An 18903-nucleotide genomic window follows, 5' to 3' on the forward strand; every position below is an offset into this window, starting at 1 on the left:
GCCATCTTCAAAAAACAACCATTTTAGAATTAAACCTAACAGGACTGTAAAATGAGATTGATTAAAGTACAATACTAATACAAAAAGTATACAAGGACAGCAATATTCTGTAGCAAAAATACACACAACAAAGTTTGTCTCATCTTACCTTAGCCTTTAATGGCTTCTTTACTCCTTTTAATGGTCTTAATGTGTTTGAACACTTCTGGTATTTACTTCCATCATATTTTCTGCATTGTTTCTTTTATTTTAACTGCTTGACTACTATCACATTAACACGCTAAAGTTTAATACAGAAGAAAACACAACTACTAGGTCTTATTTTTCAGCCATACTAACCAAAAATATAACAAAACATAATGGCATAATAAGGCTATTATAATTTTGCCTCTAAATGCCATCACAATGGATTTGAAATAAAGCAATCATTATGTGATTAAAGTGTAGACTTTTAGCTTTAATTTAAGGGATTTACCAAAAAATATTGCATGAGCCATTTAGAAATAAGAGCCATTTTTCTGCATAGCACACCCAATTCCAGGGATTCAAACGTATATAGACATTTGACTGACAATCTGCTCCATAGTTGGGTGTCAGCATGTCTTTCATTATTTCATTAATTATTAAGCAGGTAAAAGGTCTGGAACTGATTCCAAGTGTGGAGTTTGCATTTGGAAGCTGTCACTGTGAACTCTCAATATGAGGTCCATAGAGCTGTCAGTGTAAATAAAAACAGTAAATCATTAGGCTGAGAAAACAAAACAAACACTTTAGAGAGACAGCAGAAACATGAGGAGTGGTCAAATCAACCATTTGGTGGATTTTTTACAAGTAGGAACACACTGGAGAGCTCAGCGACTCTGTACTGGGTGATAGCAGAATCCCTTCACAACATTCAGCTAAATCAGCAACACTCTCCGGGAGGTAGGCAGACCTATCATTGCCAAAGTCTACAAAGAAGAGAAAAGTTCATGAAAGTAAAGACACAGGGTGTACCAACAGGTGCAAACCACTGGTTATCCTTAAGCATAGAAAAGATAGATTAGACTTTGACAAAAAACGTTTTTTAGCCCGTCCAGTTCCGGAATAATTTTCTTTGGACGAAAGAAACTATGATAAATATATACCAGAATGTTGGAAACAGCATAGTATTGAAAAAAGAAGAAACGGCTCATGATCCGATGAATACCACATCGTCTGTGAAACATGGTGGAGCAGGCATGTCAAACATGTGGCCCGCAAGACAGATCCTAGTTAGCACTAAACTTGTACAAAATGATTACTATTGTTTGTGATTGAATCATTCTGCATCTTCGGCGTTACTTATTGACTTTTCTTACTTCCGCCTCCTGACAAAATTGCACTTTCCCATGGCATTACATTACTGGAAACATCATCTGCTAGTATAGTTGCAGCTGCGGTGTCAGCTTCTTGATACCCTAGGCATAATGACACAGCCCCAAGAGCCTTGACCAAATTTAATGAGCCGCAACGTCACAACTGAAGTGCTAGGCTGCAGCAGCCTGGCAGGCTACACTACTGGCTGGCTGGACTGCTGAGACTCGCCACTGGGCAGAACTGACCATCACGAGTAGTAACAGCTCGCATATTTTCACATAATGGAGCGGGAGATCAACAGGCGGATTGGTGCGCCGTCCACAGTGATGCAGGCTCTGCATCGGTCTGTTGTGGTGAAAAAGGAGCTGAGCCGTAAGGCAAAGCTCTTAATTTACCGGTCGATCTACGTTCCTACCCTCACCTATGGTCATGAGCTGTGGGTAGTGACCGAAAGAACAAGATCGCAAATACAAGCGGCTGAAATGAGTTTCCTCCGCAGGGTTTTTGGGCTTTCCCTTAAAGATAGGGTGGGAAGCTCAGTCATCCAGGAGGAACTCAGAGTAAAGCCACTGCTCCTCCACATCGAGAGTCAGATGAGGTGGCTTGGGCATCTGATCAGGATGCCTCCTGGACGCCTCCCTGGTGAGGTGTTCTGGGCATGTCTAACCAGGATGAGGCCCCAGGGAAGACCCAGGACACGATGGAGGGACTGTGTCTCTCAGCTGGTCTGGGAATGCCTTGGGATTCCCCCGGAAGAGCTAGTATAAGTGGCTGGGGAGAGGGAAGTCTGGGCATTTGCCCTTGCGACCCGATCTCGGATAAGTGGAAGAGGATGGATGGATGGATGGATATTTTCACGTTTTCTTTGCTCTAGTTTTATGCAATTTTGTGTTAGTATAGTAACAAACAGTTAGTGCAGACTACAGCTGAAGATCTGAAGTGGAAACGAGAAGTTTGTGAGTTGTTTATTGATTTTGAGTTTGTAAAATTAGTGTAGGTCAGGGGGCTTTTTGCATACCGGCTTATTTTACAATATAAACTTTGAAGTAAACTTAGTAAAGTAAAATTTGATTTTTGGAAGATTTGTTTTCCAAGTTGAATTACTGAGCAATGAATTTAGTGAGTGTTTTCAGGGATTTCAGTTCACACGAACAGGACTTTGCACTGTTTACAGCACCATACTCATACAATGTTGAGAATGCACCTGAGAATATCCAAATGGAATTGATTAAACTGCAGTCAGAATCTATTCTGAAGGCAAAATACAATGAAGTTGGTGTGCCAGGCTTGTATGCTTAACTGCCACCCTCATATGTGCAGATCTGTAAGATGGCATCGAGAGTACTGTCTGTGTACAGAAGCACTTACCTTTGTGAGCAATTGTTTTCAATAATGAAAGCTACCAAAACCCCACATCGCTCAAGACTTACTGTCGAGCACCTTTCATCCCTCATAAAAGTTGCAGCTGCACAATATTTCAAGCCTGATATTGATAAACTGGTTACTAACAAGAGATGCCAAGATCTCAGACTGTAAGACTCCTATATAAGGACCTAACTAAGAGGCTAAGACTCTAATTGTACACTGTGGTACGGAGATTGTATGGAAATAAATTGCTTTTCTTTGAACTTTAAAAGTTACATTTTTTCTGTATTTGAAAGAAAGCTACAGTACCTTTGTATAATAGTATATAGTGAGTTTGACATGCCTGTGATGGAGGCAGTTTTATAGTATGATCATGCTAGTCAGTCACTGGTATTTATTGATTATATGACTGCCTGGCAGAAGCAGCAAGATGAATTCTGAAGTGTACAGGGCTGTATTGTCTGCTCAGATTTAGTCAAATGCTGCAAAATTGATAGGATGGCGCTTCACAGTACAGATGGAAAATGAGCCAAACTCTACTGCAAAAGTAAACCAAATGTATTTCAATGCAATGTAATAGAATATGCTTGCAAGTCAATCAACTGACCTCAACCCAACTGGGCATGCAAACGAGCAGCAACTAAAGACAGCTGCAGTAAAGACCTGGAAAAGTATCACTAGGATGGAAACACGGCACTTGGAGTAGGCCATAGATTCAGACTTCAGGCAGTCATTGACAGTAAAGGATTTTCATCAAAATATATAATTAATAAATAATCATTATATTTATGATTACGTGTGTTTGTCCAAATACTTTTGAGCCTGTGGAAATGAGGGTGCTAAGCAGAAAAATGTCTGTTATTCCTAAATGGCTCATACGATACTTTTAGAAAACCCCTTAAATTAAAGCTGAAAGTCTATTCTTCAATCACATCTTGATTGCTTAATTTCAAATCTATTGTGGTGGTGTACAGAGCCAAAATTATGAAAATTGTGTCATTGTCCAAATTGCTATATGTCCAACATGTGCAGGGATATGTCAGGCTGAACAAACAGTTTAATGAAGATCTATGAATTTGTCCGTTAAACTTGTTATAATTATGTGAGAATGACAGGCATTATTCATTGTTGCATTTTAGCATCTGTACAAGACTTCCATGATCACTAACATTAAGAGTAAATTATAGCAAAGAACAAAAAATTGGTGGAACAAAACATTTTTGGTGATTATGAAAAACAACCTCAAGTTAAACTCAAATATAGTTTCAAATTGACTGCATCACACAGGAATTTGGAGAAACATGAAATTACCTTTTATTGAATTTAAGGTATCAAATTGCTTACTGATGCTGACACATTACATTAATTCAACTGAGCTAAAAATGTTTTGTTGGTGAATTTCATTTTAACTCAGCATCTGATGCTTCTCATTCCAGTGTCCAACACTAGTAGGCCAGCACTGAAGAATGTTACTTGTCCTGATACTATTTTTCAATTGCTGCAATGTTCTGGTGAAACCTTTCATCATGTGTGTGTGTGTGTGTGTGTTACTGACTGGGACCAAGTCCAAATGTGAATGCAGAAAATTAACCTTTAGCAACATGCTGCATTTCCTTGTTTTGTATGCCTGAAGCATTTTTTAAACCAGTTGGACATTCTGTAGTTTGGTACTCTGTAGTTGTCAAGAAATTTTCAGCTACATCCTGAATTATCTTCAATGTGATTTCCTGTGGCCCCACTAATAGATCAATAAAGTGCTTATCAATAAGGATATGTCTGATTTGTGGACCAACAAAAATCCATTCCTTAATCTTGGCATCATTTATTCGTGGAAAACTCTCTCTCAGATATCGAAATCTTTTGCCTTCCTTGTTCATCACTTTCCCAAAATGTTTCAGTAGTCCAATTTTTATATGAAGGGAAGTTTAAAACATCTATGTTGGATGGACAAAATGTGCCACATTTTTCTGCTGTGGAACCAAAAGCTTAAGGAGTTGACACTTGTTCAAATGTACTGAGACTCTTCTGCATGGCTGTCCGATTCACAAATGAAACAGCAGTACTTGGAATAGCTGAGCTGCATTGCTAGTAGTAGTGTCACTACCTTTAAATCACCGCAAATGTTCCAACTGTAGTTGTTGTACCATCTATGTATCCTTAAGAGAAAGTCACAAAAATAGGCGATTGTCATGAAACTGTACTTGATAGTAAAGTTTAAAAGTGAATTTTGTAAGAAGTCAAGCAAAATGACCCCTTTTATTGGCTAACTAAAAAGATTACAATAAACAAGCTTTCACGGCACCTCAGGCCTCTTCTTCAGGCAAGATGTAATACAGAAACTGGAGTTCCCTGTGTTTATATACACACTAGGACAAATAACAACATTGGAAAACCTTTAAGTGAGACATCTTAAATGTAAAATAATTAATAGACCTCTTCAGGCTAAGATTCATTTAGCAAGAGAGGAGAAAAATGTCTAGTCAAGATCTTTGGATATCATAATATAACTGCCCAACAAAGTCTTTTGAAGTTACTGATCAGTTTTTTAATACAATTTGGGTCTGTAGGCAGGTTGTCTGTGTCACTGTCTGATGTCTGTGATTACAAAAGGTGAATTTTGTAATCAGCAGATCAAAATCCATAAGATACACCCAAAAGTGTTCAGGAAGCAAAATCTTTCTTGTCCGTAAAAAACATAATTACTGAAACAGACAGATCTGGAAAAAATAGCATAAGTCGTTCTACAGTTCAGGTTTATAGGGCAGTAATCGACAATTATATCTGTGTTTCAAAGATTAGTTTTTGGCCAATGCCATTCTTTTTATAAGCTTTTTCTATGGATGTGAAAACAAAACAAAACAAAAAACTGACATATCCAAAGATTCAATGTTTCCTCATTGATTTATCATCACTGCCATTATTTTGGAAACATTTAATCCAGACACCGATATTACAGTGGGATGCAAAAGTTTGGGCAACCTTGTTAATAGTCATTATTTTCCTGTATAAATCGTTGGTTGTTACGATAAAAAATGTCAGTTAAATATATCATATAGAGACACACACAGTGATATTTGAGAAGTGAAATGAAGTTTATTGGATTTACAGAAAGTGTGCAATAATTGTTCAAACAAAATTAGGCAGGTGCATAAATTTGGGCACCACAAAAAAGAAATGAAATCAATATTTAGTAGATCCGCCTTTTGCAGAAATTACAGCCTCTAAACGCTTCCTGTAGGTTCCAATGAGAGTCTGGATTGTGGTTGAAGGTATTTTGGACCATTCCTCTTTACAAAACATCTCTAGTTCATTCAGGTTTGATGGCTTCCGAGCATGGACAGCTCTCTTTAACTCACACCACAGATTTTCAATTATATTCAGGTCTGGGGACTGAGATGGCCATTCCAGAAAGTTGTACTTGTTCCTCTGCATGAATGCTTTAGTGGATTTTGAGCAGTGTTTCGGGTCGTTGTCTTGTTGAAAGATCCAGCCCCGGCGCAGCTTCAGCTTTGTCACTGATTCCTGGACATTGGTCTCCAGGATCTGCTGATACTGAGTGGAATCCATGCGTCCCTCAACTTTGACAAGATTCCCAGTCCCTGCACTGGCCACACAGCCCCACAGCATGATGGAACCACCACCATATTTTACTGTAGGTAGCAGGTGTTTTTCTTGGAATGCTGTGTTCTTTTTCCTCCATGCATAACGCCCTTGTTATGCCCAAATAACTCAATTTTAGTTTCATCAGTCCACAGCACCTTATTCCAAAATGAAGCTGGCTTGTCCAAATGTGCTTGAGCATACCTCAAGCGGCTCTGTTTGTGCTTCCTCTGCATCACTCTCGCATACAGCATCTCCTTGTGTAAAGTGCCAATGGTTGAACGATGCACAGTGACTCCATCTGCTGCAAGATGATGTTGTAGGTCTTTGGTGCTGGTCTGTGGGTTGACTCTGACTGTTCTCACCATTCGTCACTTCTGTCTATCCAAAATCTTTCTTGGTCTGCCACTTCGAGCCTTAACTTGAACTGAGCCTGTGGTCTTCCATTTCCTCAATATGTTCCTAACTGTGGAAACAGACAGCTTAAATCTCTGGGACAGCTTTCTGTATCCTTCCCCTAAACCATGATGGTGAACAATCTTTGTCTTCAGGTCATTTGCGAGTTGTTTTGTGACCCCCATGTTGCTACTCTTCAGAGAAAATTAAAGGAGGAGGGAAACTTACAATTGACCCCCTTAAATACTCTTTCTCATTATAGGATTCACCTGTGTATGTAGGTCAGGGGTCACTGAGCTTACCAAGCCAATTTGAGTTCCAAAAATTAGTTCTAAAAGTTTTGGAATCAATAAAATGGCAACGGTGCCCACATTATGCACCTGCCCGATTTTGTTTGAACAATTATTGCACACTTTCTGTAAATCCAATAAACTTCATTTCACTTCTCAAATATCACTGTGTGTGTCTCCTATATGATATATTTAACTGACATTTTTATCGTAACAACCAACGATTTATACAGGAAAATAATGACTATTAACAAGGTTGCCCAAACTTTTGCATCGCACTGTAACTATTGCAATTTAATATTTTGCACTGGTTCCATTTTTATTCAGAATAAAGCAAGCATGTAGAACTGAGCTGATTGAGTTGATCCAAGTATGCTACAATGAAACTTTATTGAAATAAATATTTCTGAGTTTAAGAAATAAATGCATTAACGGCATCATATACACAAAGACAGTGCTGCTTTACTCACATTTAGACATAAACAAAAATGTATACAGAGATTATACAATAAAAATATATACATATATGAATATTAATATTATATAATGCATCTTATAGACTACAGAATCTGAACTGAATTACATTTAATTGTACATTTCGACACAAGTCAAGTCAAGTTGGGGAGCATGCACTGGTACAGTGCGTTGCCGCACCCACTACACATCGAAACAGCTTGGGATCCCAGTTGGCAACCCCCCAGGCAGACACGAGGTCCAGTTCTACCCTTTGGAAATGACCCTCTATCTGCCGTAGCCATGTGTTACGTGGGCGACCCCTTGGCCTGGTCCAGCCACTTGGGTCCCCAACAATGAGGATCTTATGAGCTGGATCACCCTTGGGGAATTGCGCCACATGGCCAAAGTGCTGTAACTGACGCTCCCTCACGATGCCGGTAATGTGACTCATTCGGGACTCCATGAGCAACCGCTCATTCGACACAAAGTCAAACCAACGGTACCCAAGGATTTTCAGGAGAGGCACAGTACCAAAGGAGTCCAGTCTTCGTCTCAGGTCACTGGATAGCATCCATGCCTCACAACCATATAGTAAGACAGGAAGCACCAGGACTCAACACTTGGACCTTCATCCTTTTGCGGAGATATCAGGAGTGCCACACACCCCTTTCCAGTGACCTCATGACCTCCATGCTCTTCCAATCCGTCTACTGACTTCACAGGAAGACTCACTAGAGACATGAATGTACTGCAAAGGTAAGTAAACCTCTCAACAAGGTCAACACTCTCTCCGCAAACAGACATACTGCTGATGGCTGTGCCCAAAAGGTCATTAAAGGCCTTTGGCCCTTTAAAAAATGGATGTTGGTTTTTATCCAGGACACTCGCAAGCCCCGACACTCAGACTGCTCACTGAGTCTCTCAAGCCCCGATCAGAGCCTCCATGGATTCCACGAAGATCACATCATTGTCAGCAAAATTGCTGTGAAAAATTCGTGAATCTTTCTTCACCTACAGATGCCCCACAGCCGCTGGACCCCACGACCTTGCCCAACACTAAGTCTATACAAGCACTGAACGCACTGAACAGAGTAGGAGCAGAAATAGACCTCTGATGAACCCCAGAATCAACTGGGAAAAACACAGAGGTCCTGCCTCCACTTTGCACAGCACTCACAGTATCAGTGTACAGGCCAGCCATGATATCCAGCAACCTCAAAGGGATCCCGTGAACCCTCAGGATGTCCCACAGGGCAGCTCGATCAATTGAGTTGAACGCTTTGTAAAACTCAACAAAGGCTGCAAAGAAACTCAGTGCCAGGATGTGGTCGATGGTAGACTTCTTAGGCGTAAAACCAGACTGTTCCGGTCGCTGGTAAGTGAGCAGGTGATCACGATTTCGACACAGAAATCTTTAAAATTTGTGAAATACCTAAACCTTTGAAATTATGCCTAGTATTTTATTCATTTGCCCTTGCATGTAAATATTACTTCTAACTTTAACATTGTATACAGTGTACAGTGGATTCAGCCGAATTAAGCAATTTCAATTTTAACAAACCTTTCTGAAAATGTTAACTTTGTCATTTGGGATATTATGGGATATTAAGCATAGACTCATGGGCAAAAATGGGCAATTTATCTACTTAAAACCAACTCTAAAACAAAATAAAGTATGCAGAAAGTGAAGGGGTCTGAATACTTTCCGAATCCACTGTAACTATAGAGATTTTCCACTATGACACTATCCCCACTTGTTCTTTTATTCTCTTCTCGTGGACAAGTTATGTTGTGGGTCTCTTTGTCTGTCACATATTTAATGACCATCTTCCATCACATGATTTAACTGACTGAAGAGGTCTGTCAATAGTGTAAAAATGTTTTCTTATCCTGGCATGGGAATATATCTTAAGCTAATATTCTTAAATAATCCTCCAGAGTGTCCTCTCCTTATATTACAGAATGAAGGGAAGATTTTTTTGCTTGTTTTCTTGCTTCTTCCATATTTTAGAGCTTTTCTGAAGTACATATTTAACTACTATTCAACTACAGACTACTGATTAAGGAAGTCAACATTAAGATGAAAAGAACGCCGGATGGCTTGTCTCTTCAGATTCAAGTTGTCAAACACAATATCCAACTTCCCAGCAGGTAACAGAGCACTTCTTGCATGCCATAGGGCTTATGATTATTTACCAAACCACTTGAAAAAAAAATTATACTAAGTCACCAACTTGAGTACTTGACAGCTTAAACATGTAATGCTTTGACTCTGCAAGAAAGAAAAGCATTATGGAATGAGTGGCTCATGAAAGCAAATATTGCTCCACTATGCCTCGTCATACGGATTCATTACAATAGGAAATTGAATTGACGGCTGAAAAATACAGCTCTTAGGGAATGCTTACTTTTTATTTTTTGAAATCAAAGCTTACAGTGCAAATACTCTTAGCTGGTTATTTTTTAAAGCTTTACAAATATTTAATAATAAATGTACACAAGTTCAATGTAATTAAACAAAGAGGGAAAAATGTAAAATATTCAAGGACTGTAGGGAATTTCAGTGCTCACTCCTACTCTATGGATGTTATCAAATAATAGATTTTAAATATAAAATGGCACTATTAAAAAGATGGCATACTCTCACATTGCTAGTCAGAGTTCTGTGATAAAAATCTCAAGTTCACCTGATGCTTGAATTTCTTTCAGTTTGGCACATGCTTGGACAAAAAGGAAGCAATTCTGAGATAAACACTTTCCAAGAACAGTATTCGTACTCTTCCCTTTATATATAGGAAAAGCTATAGGTCAGCTTCCATGCACTACTAGAAACGCTGATTTATTTTCACTAGAAACAATGTTTTACTGCTATATTTAAATTATATATGGCCCTTAAGACATACTTCAATGGGGATTAAAACTTTCTAACTGTATCAGAATTTTCAGAGGCAATGCGGGACTTGGGATTTGTCTGTTGAACTCGGGACACTCCTGGTCAAATCAGAGTGTCTGGCAACCTTGACTACAGTTTACATGTCTAGAAATAAACTTTATACTTAATAAATCTATAAACATACTCATAAAATTGTTTAGCAAATGATTTATGTTCTTATCTTGACAAAAAAATCATTAATTACACCAGAAAGTAATAATATGAAAATCACAAGAAACTGAAAAGAAAGAAACAAAAAATGTCAGTCCATATAGAATTGATTTGCACTAATCCAGCTGATCATTCAGGCCCACTTGGACAAATGAAGTGGAAAAATGCAATAATCCATAATCTTTCATCAAAAATCTTTTAGTGACTCTCTTCACGTTTTACTTACTAGTAAGATGTTTTGGACTTTACACATTTATTTTGAGTATTATTTGAATGACTTGAAAATTGATAAAAAAGAAGACTTTAATTTAAACATTTGCAAAGGTGAAAAATCCAGTTACCACAACTTCTTACTACCACCTGAAATGCAAATTCTGAACTGTAATGGCAATTAAGGGAGTGTTTAGCAATATTGTACCCACGCATTGGATTACAGACAGAAATATCAGTACAAATGAAGTGTGAAAAAGAAAAATTGGCTTTTTGCTGCACTATTAATTTGCATTTAAAAATAAACAGAACATTATTAAGGAGATGAAAACAATCACAGAAGAGATAAACAGTAATTAAAACAAACACCAAAGACAGAAACAACAGGTTCACGTGACATTTCATGAATTATTCTATGGCCCAAAAACATAAATCATTTTTTGCGTCAACCCTTAAAACTATCAAAACGAATAGATAAATAAGCAAACATATTAGTTATGCTATATGCTAATAATTAATATTTTTTTAGAATATGAGAATATATTAAAAATTAACATTTTATAACGGTGGTAATATGATAGACTCTTGGATCTGGATTAATAAATGTCATATTATGGAATTACAGAGAAGATTTTGAAATGCCACCGGTGAGAGGGGAAATAAGAGTCCTCTGGCCAGTAAGACTCGGTTCAGGATTTCTGTTGGTGGTTATTGACAAGAGATCAGATTAAAGATTTAAAAATAAAAAGATTTTATATATATACTACTCCCAAATATTTGGGATCAACAGCACAGAGTAATGGGGAGTGTGGAAGAGAGGAGAAGAGGAGAGTGCAGGCAGGGTGGAGTGGGTGGAGGAGAGCGTCAGACAGGTATCAGCAAGAGTGAAAGGCAATGTCTACAAGACAGTAGTGAGACCAGCTTTGTTATATGGGTTGGAGACAGTGGCACTGACCAAAAACAGGAGACAGAGCTGGAAATGGCAGAGTTAAAGATGTTAAGATTTGCTTTGGGTGTGATGAGGATGGACAGGATTAGGAATAAGTACATTACAGGGTCAGCTCAGGTTGGAGGGTTGGGAGGCAAAGCCAGAGAGGAAAGATTGCATTGGTCTGGAGATGTGCAGAGGAGAGAGGAAAAAGAGGAAAGAGGAAGACATAGATGAGGTTTATGGATGTGGTGAGAGAGGACATGAAGATGGTGGGTGTAACGAAGCAAGAAGCAGAGGTCAGAGAGATAAGGAAAAAGTTGATCCACTGTGGCGACCCCTTACGGGAGTTAAGGACATCATGATTTATTTTGTATTTAGTTAAATACCATCACTTATTCAAAACACACTAAAATGTTCCCTTTTTGAAATAAAACAAATTAATACAGACAGATTCCTTACCGCTTTCATCAATTGAATTCATAGAGTCCAACTTAGGTCGGAAAAGGGGAGGATGTCCAATCGTGCTTGCCTTCACTTTGTCACCAGAGAAATGAGAGCCAATTAAATCTGACATGGAGTGGGCAGCAGAAAGGCGCTGAGGTGCCAGAAGCAATGTCTTTTTTGGTTTGGATTTCAGCTGTTGGTCCATGTCAGAAAGTTCAGGATCAGACCTGGGCGTGCTTGTTCTTGGAATAATGGCCGAAGAAGTGTCCGAGAACGTGCCATCATTTTTCCTCCCCTTCATCTTGTCTTTCAGTTTGGCAAAAGGAGAGCGGGGCTTGTCTCTTATGGAGAGATCAAACATACTCGCCGTCATGTTGTTCCTCATAAACTGAATGTTGACTTGAATCTCACCACGATCCTTACTTTTTTTCCCTGGTTTAGACTCTAACTTGAACCAGCTTTAAAGACAAGAAAAATAAGAATATGGATTTTACTTTTTGAAATACATACTGATAACAAAATACTATATATCTTAAAATAATTGCACAAACTAACCCAAAATAATGGCATTTTAAGTTCCAAGTAACTTGAAGCAACACTTCTAACATATATTCCTGCTTTGTTGTTGAATGTAATTGATATCTGTTAAATGAACAGACCATATGCATCTTGAGCATTCATTTGCTTAAAATATTAAGAAATAACAAATGACAATTATGGAAAGGATTCCATCTTACAAATGTAAACTATGTATGCTCCTTTGGACAGTTCAGCGCTATAGAGTATCACAAGAAATAAACAGTCTGAGTAATACGGTCAGATGGACTGAGAAGCAAATACATTGTGGGCATCAATATTAAAACATATCATAAATGAAGCAGCAATAGAAGGAGCCGCCAACAAATGAAACTGCATAAAGCATTCCCTTAATGTACTTGACCACAAAAACTCTTAGGTTTACAGTATTATGGTTGCCATGTAAAGGGACCAAAGGACAATGGATATGTCAGCTAAAATGTGGCAAACTGGTACAGTACTCAATCAACTGAGTACTCAAAAGGTGGGACCACACAGGAAGAAATCAATCATCAAAGTGGTTTTATGGATAAAATGAATTTGTTTTCTGTCATCTCTGCAAACAAAGCAGATGTGTGAATTGTTTTTCTGCTTGTGTTGTCTCCATTATACTAGGGAAGACATTAATCCAGGTTTAACTTACAGATGATTGTTCACTGTACTGGGTTCATAGCCTCTTATTGTAAAGCTAAAGATATGCTAAACAAACATCACTATTCAGAACGAACATCACTATTCGAATATACTTCAAATCTATACGAAAAAGTTCTTGCTCATAAGACATGACATTCGATTATAAAAGAACTGTCATTTTTTTTTTCTATCCTCTCACTAATTTTAGAGGGCGGAGTGGTGGCTCTGAGGCTAGGGATCTTTAATGCCAATCGGAAGGTTGCCGGTTTGAATCCTGTAAACACCAAAAGTGACTCTACTTCGTTGGGCCCTTGAGCAAGGCCCTTAACCTGCAATTGCTCCGTCCTGGGTATGACAATAATCTGCATCCAGTCCTGCATGTAGGCCCTCCAACCTGCAGGGAAAGCCTGGGGATTGGTGGCAGAATTGGCACTCCAACTACCATAAAATACCTCACATTGGTTCCATTCTGAACTAGTGTGGTGCTGAGGTGTCACCCGTCACATGGCTGCACTCAGGTCCTAATTTGGGATCCTGAGTTGTTTTGTCATATGGTGGGTGTGGCAATGCATCAGCACGTGTTCTTAACCGTTTTGTCTCTCCTCACCAATTTTACCATTGTTGCATTCCAGCCATGCTATGCCACAATACTGCAGCATTTTGCACATCATTTCGGTGATCAGCACTTTTACTATTGTTAATTGTTGGTTTGTATCATCATTTACTGTACAATACATTCAGACTTTCTACTGCAATGCTCTGCTTTTTGGTTAACAGGTGTGCTAACAACAGATTTTAAATAAGTGCCCAATGCCCTAATAATATCATTTTCCTCCTGCTCTGGTTACATTTCACTTGTATACCGTTGAGAACTATATTTGAATATTTATTTATTTTTAATATGAGTACCTGAACCTTAATTTTTGTATAGTTTGACACCCCTAACATGTACCAGGCAATTTAAACAGATAACACACAAAATCAGGCGCTTATATACACTGTGGCGGGCAGCCGGGTCCTTCTACTTATGTTCCGGGGGAGTCATGGGCTCCTCAGTATCTCCCCCGGGACGCTTGGTGGCAGCCTCCCTGGTTGACGATGGTGCCTTAGTTTCCCGCAGGGATTCATGGGAGATGGAGTTCTCCTCAACCCTGTGGGGATCTGGGGTGGCCGCCAAGGGGTGCTGCATGGATCCCGGAGCCAACCTGAACACCTCTACAGCCCCGCCCTTGAAGTGCACTTAGCAACAACTGATCAAGCACCTGGAGCACTTCCAGGTGGGTTATAAAAAGGGCCAGCATCCACCACTCAGGAGCCAGAATCGGGAGGTGTGGTGTGGTACCATGGTGGAGAGTTGTATTGTTGAGATGAAGTGCTTTTGGGACTGTGTTGTGGCTGGAGGGATTACGGGGAAGACGTGCCCTCCAGCTGAAGAATATAAAGTCTGTGTTGTATTTTTACATGTGTCTCTGGGTCAGTCTGTGCCGGGTCAGGAGCAATATAGCGCCTTTATTACACCATTTAAACAGAGGTAGGCACTCAGACGATTAACAACATAATTAAAGAAACACTAAATAATTTTTAAGAAAAAGTATTGATTTGAAATTGAAAGACGTTCACTTATAAAATAAACAACAGATAAAGTAACACAAATCTGCTACCTTAAACACTTTATCATCATAATTTTTCCATTAAGGGACATTACAAAATGTACTGATCAATTGCTGAAATAACCATGAATAAAGTCCTTTATTATTCTTGTTCAAGAAATGGGAATACACTTTACACTTCATTAAATGCAAGGACAATTTTGTTCTCTCAAGCACAAATGTTTTCATTGTTTCACATACAAACACTACTGCCAAACAGCCATGTGGTGTCTACTAACAACAGGCAGATGGATAAAACAGCAAGACAGACACATGAAGTTTGCAAACAGCAACATTAAACATAATTGCCAGAGTGAGCATGCCTTATAACCGGCAACTGTATTAAAAATGGTTATGGACCTGCACCTGATGATGCTGCTGTGAAAGGTTCCCTGAGCCTGTGTAAGGGCAAATGTATGCATGTTTTCAGTCCGATTAATGTTTTAAATACAAACGTATAGAGGAAACAAGTAACCATAACATAAGGTCATTTAGATTAAAGTTAAGATCTTGGGAAAATAGTTATACCTCAAGGTAAATCAAGATCAAAGTAAGCAAGAATGGAAAGATGTAATCGGCAGGTGCCAAATGTTTGACATGTACTAACTACAAACACTGATTTAACCTTTGAGTTAAGCTTATTAACTCTTCACTGGTTAAAACTGCAAGTCAAGTGTTGATTTACAACTCCCTACTTGTGTCGTAGGTCAAGAAAAATGTCTTTAAACGTACACATTTCTTCATTAAGGACATCACAGATCAAAGTAAATCCACATAACACCATTTCCAGAACAGCCAAGGACATAATAGTATTTCCAGGGATTGTAAGGAGCAAGATACACAGAGTACAATACACTTTCTGTTGCGTTTTAGATATGAAGGTCACATTTATGGCCATGTTTGGAAGAATGGAGCATTTACTAACAGTTTTATACTCTGCTGTGATACGTAATGCTAGATTTAAGAAAAATACAAAGGTTTGATAATATATGTCTATACAAAGGATTACATTCTATTCATGGCTTTTGTTTCTAATGAGCATCTGTTTATCACAAATTACCACTTTACAGGTTATGTAAAAATAATGAGGGATTTAAAAAAAAGCAGACTCAAGTAAGCAAAGTAGTTGTGATTTCTACCAATTCAGGCATATCTGAGATACCTCACTCTCAGAATGTGCATCAATCAAATAAAATCAAATCTGTGCTTTGAGTGAATGCCAAGTATATTATTATACAAACTAAAATTTCATTGAAATACTGTAAATATTAAATAATTGTACACTAAGCTCCACTTGCGATGCCATGATGCATCGTAATATACTTAACAGGAGATTTTTAGCCATGATCTTGATGAAAACGGTTAAAACAATTCTACTAAAGTATTGTGTTTGATTACAGTTTAAAAGTTGCAGCTGTTCTGCCAACCAGTCACTTCACAAGGGTGTGGTTGTTAGCTCTAGAAAAGTCAAAGCAGCAAATAATCAAGTCCCCAGTGAAACTTAGTCAAAGGTATGCCGGGTGTACACTATATTGAATACTGATAAAATACAAATGCATCAAATGCTAAAAAATTAGAAAATATACAAGCTGACATTCTACTTTGAATTCCTGGTGGTTAAAAGGACACTTAAAGCATATATATCCTTATATATAATTTGATACCATCCGTATGTATGGTGTTCGTGTCAATACCTCGACTCAATACAAGTTAGAACTGTGCACTGGGACTCTGCCTCTGTAGTTGGAACATAAAATGGCAAACGCGGACGCAGTATTGCATGATTGGCTAAAAATGTTCGAATGCTTCAGTGATGCCACTGGACGGCCGAGTATAGTAAGTCTGTGTTGGTTCGAGCACATAACAGTAAGTTCAGCTGGTTTTTGGAACGTTGGTTTGGTGGGGCGCACTTTCCATGACTAACTTCGTCAACTGACTTAAACCCTTCAACAGCTCCGGAACCAGTAATTTAGAACGTATCACCATTTGCTTGGTATGTTGGCCAGTTCGGTTTTGGCATCCATCCTTCTGACATCTATTGGCAAACTGAGTAATGACGGCTGGGTATTAACAACGGTCATTGTTTAAATTTTAGCCGATCTCAGATCTAAAATGATCACCCCAACATAATTTACTCTGACTCTGATTAGAGTTGTAAAATACAGTTTGTTTTGAGAATTTGTTTGCCGGAAAAAATCAAATGAGGTGCACAGAAGAGCGGAGTTCACATCTCACAGCCCCGTTTACACAGAAAGCTCTTCATTACATCGGCCGAAAAAGGTCTATTTTAAGCACAAATCAGTGCCATGATAACAAAATAATTTCAAGGACTTAAAAAACAAATTATTCTTTGCAGAGAAAGCATGGATTTCATAAACGTAGAATTTGTAGCCTGATTTGATTGGGCTCCCAGTCGCTAGTGTATATATATATATATATATATATATATATATATATTGTCAAGGATGCCAGGGGCGACGACCTGGCTGGGACGCCTTCAGGGACCGGAAGTGGGCGTGCGCCCATCTGGGATCACGTGGGCGCCGCCATCCTGGTTGCTTTGGGGGCCACGGGGAGAGGGCTTAGAAGCCCAACCCTGTAGGGACCCGTGGCCACCGCCAGGCGCCCAATGCCTTGGGGACCCTGGACCTCAGTACTTCCGCCACACCAGGAAGTGCTGGGGGGAAGAAGAAGAGGGACACCCAGACAGCTTCCGGAAGAACTGCTGGCATTTCCACCACACTGGGGCGTGTCCAGGGAGGAATGCCGGGACACACCTGGAGCTCGACCGGGATGACATAAAAGGGGCCGTCTCCCTTCATTCGAGGCTGGAGTTGGGTGGAAGAAGGAAGAAGCAGAGAGAGAGTGGAGACGGCCCGAAGAAAGGCAAGGTGTTGTTTGGCCAGGACTTTGGGGACTTGGGGGTTTGTGTGGCACTTTGAATTGTAAATATTGTATACAATAAACGTGTGGTGGTGACTTTTAACATGTCTGCCTGTCTGTTTCCGGGCCATTTCCACATCATATATATTTTTTTTTTTAAAAAGGAAAAAGTACTCTTTCATATGGGCGCTTTGACAAAAATTTTGGTTTTCATATTGATCACCAGAAAACAGTAGACAGGGAATATTATTGTTCTAGTATTGAGCTGGTAAAAGATCTCAAAACTCATGAATCGACCCAGCAGCATGAGCTATGCCTTTCGTGGCTAGACTGTTCCCTAACCTCCATGTTGATTCTTGGGATTTGAGTTGTTCCACCACTGCCATACTAGACCGGCAACATCACTGTTTCACTCTTCTCTGGTGGGTTAAATTAAAACAGCTGCACCATTTCATATCGCAATTTTATTTTTTTTTCCAAAGATCGAAATAAAACAATATTTTACACTATTAAAACCAGAATAATATGACTGTTCCCCTTTAATATACTTTATGACAGTAGGGGTAGAAATACATCTTAGAAGCACTGATTGAAAGACAAGACATAACCCTGCAGAGGGTTTCAAAAACACTCATTCATTACAGTCCAATCTTGAATTATCAGTTAAAATACTCCTGTTTTTAAGGAGAACATGCAAACTCCACAGACAATGACAAGGCACTAGATTGCTAACCACAGCATAAGAGTGTTGCCCAAAAATGACAAAGATAAACACATATGTAAGTCTGCAAAATAATGGAATAGTCTATTGAGTCAAAAAATTTTGAATTTAGTTTAAATTACTTATGTTACATGCACAGTATAATTAACTTGTAATAGACACACTAGTAACAGACAGCAACTATATCACTATACATTAAGAACAACATGAAGCATGTACAACATGTGGTATGTGTAGTGAAACTCAAAAGGTCCACTGGAAGCTGTTGAAAAGTACTGAAGATAAAGTACTCCCTGAATGTGCAGGAA

At 38.9% G+C, this 18903-nt stretch overlaps 1 protein-coding gene across 1 annotated transcript in view; it reads right to left on the reverse strand.

Moving 5' to 3' along the window:
* Positions 1-18903, reverse strand: part of LOC120515818 (rab11 family-interacting protein 2) — a 159266-nt gene that overhangs the window by 75787 nt on the left and 64576 nt on the right. Inside the window, exon 2 of the mRNA XM_039737147.1 lies at positions 12149-12591. Coding sequence (XP_039593081.1) covers positions 12149-12591 — 443 coding nt within the window. The remainder of the gene's footprint in view (positions 1-12148; positions 12592-18903) is intronic.

Source organism: Polypterus senegalus, chromosome 1, assembly GCF_016835505.1.
Source record: "Polypterus senegalus isolate Bchr_013 chromosome 1, ASM1683550v1, whole genome shotgun sequence".
Classification (NCBI taxonomy): Eukaryota; Metazoa; Chordata; class Cladistia; order Polypteriformes; family Polypteridae; genus Polypterus; species Polypterus senegalus.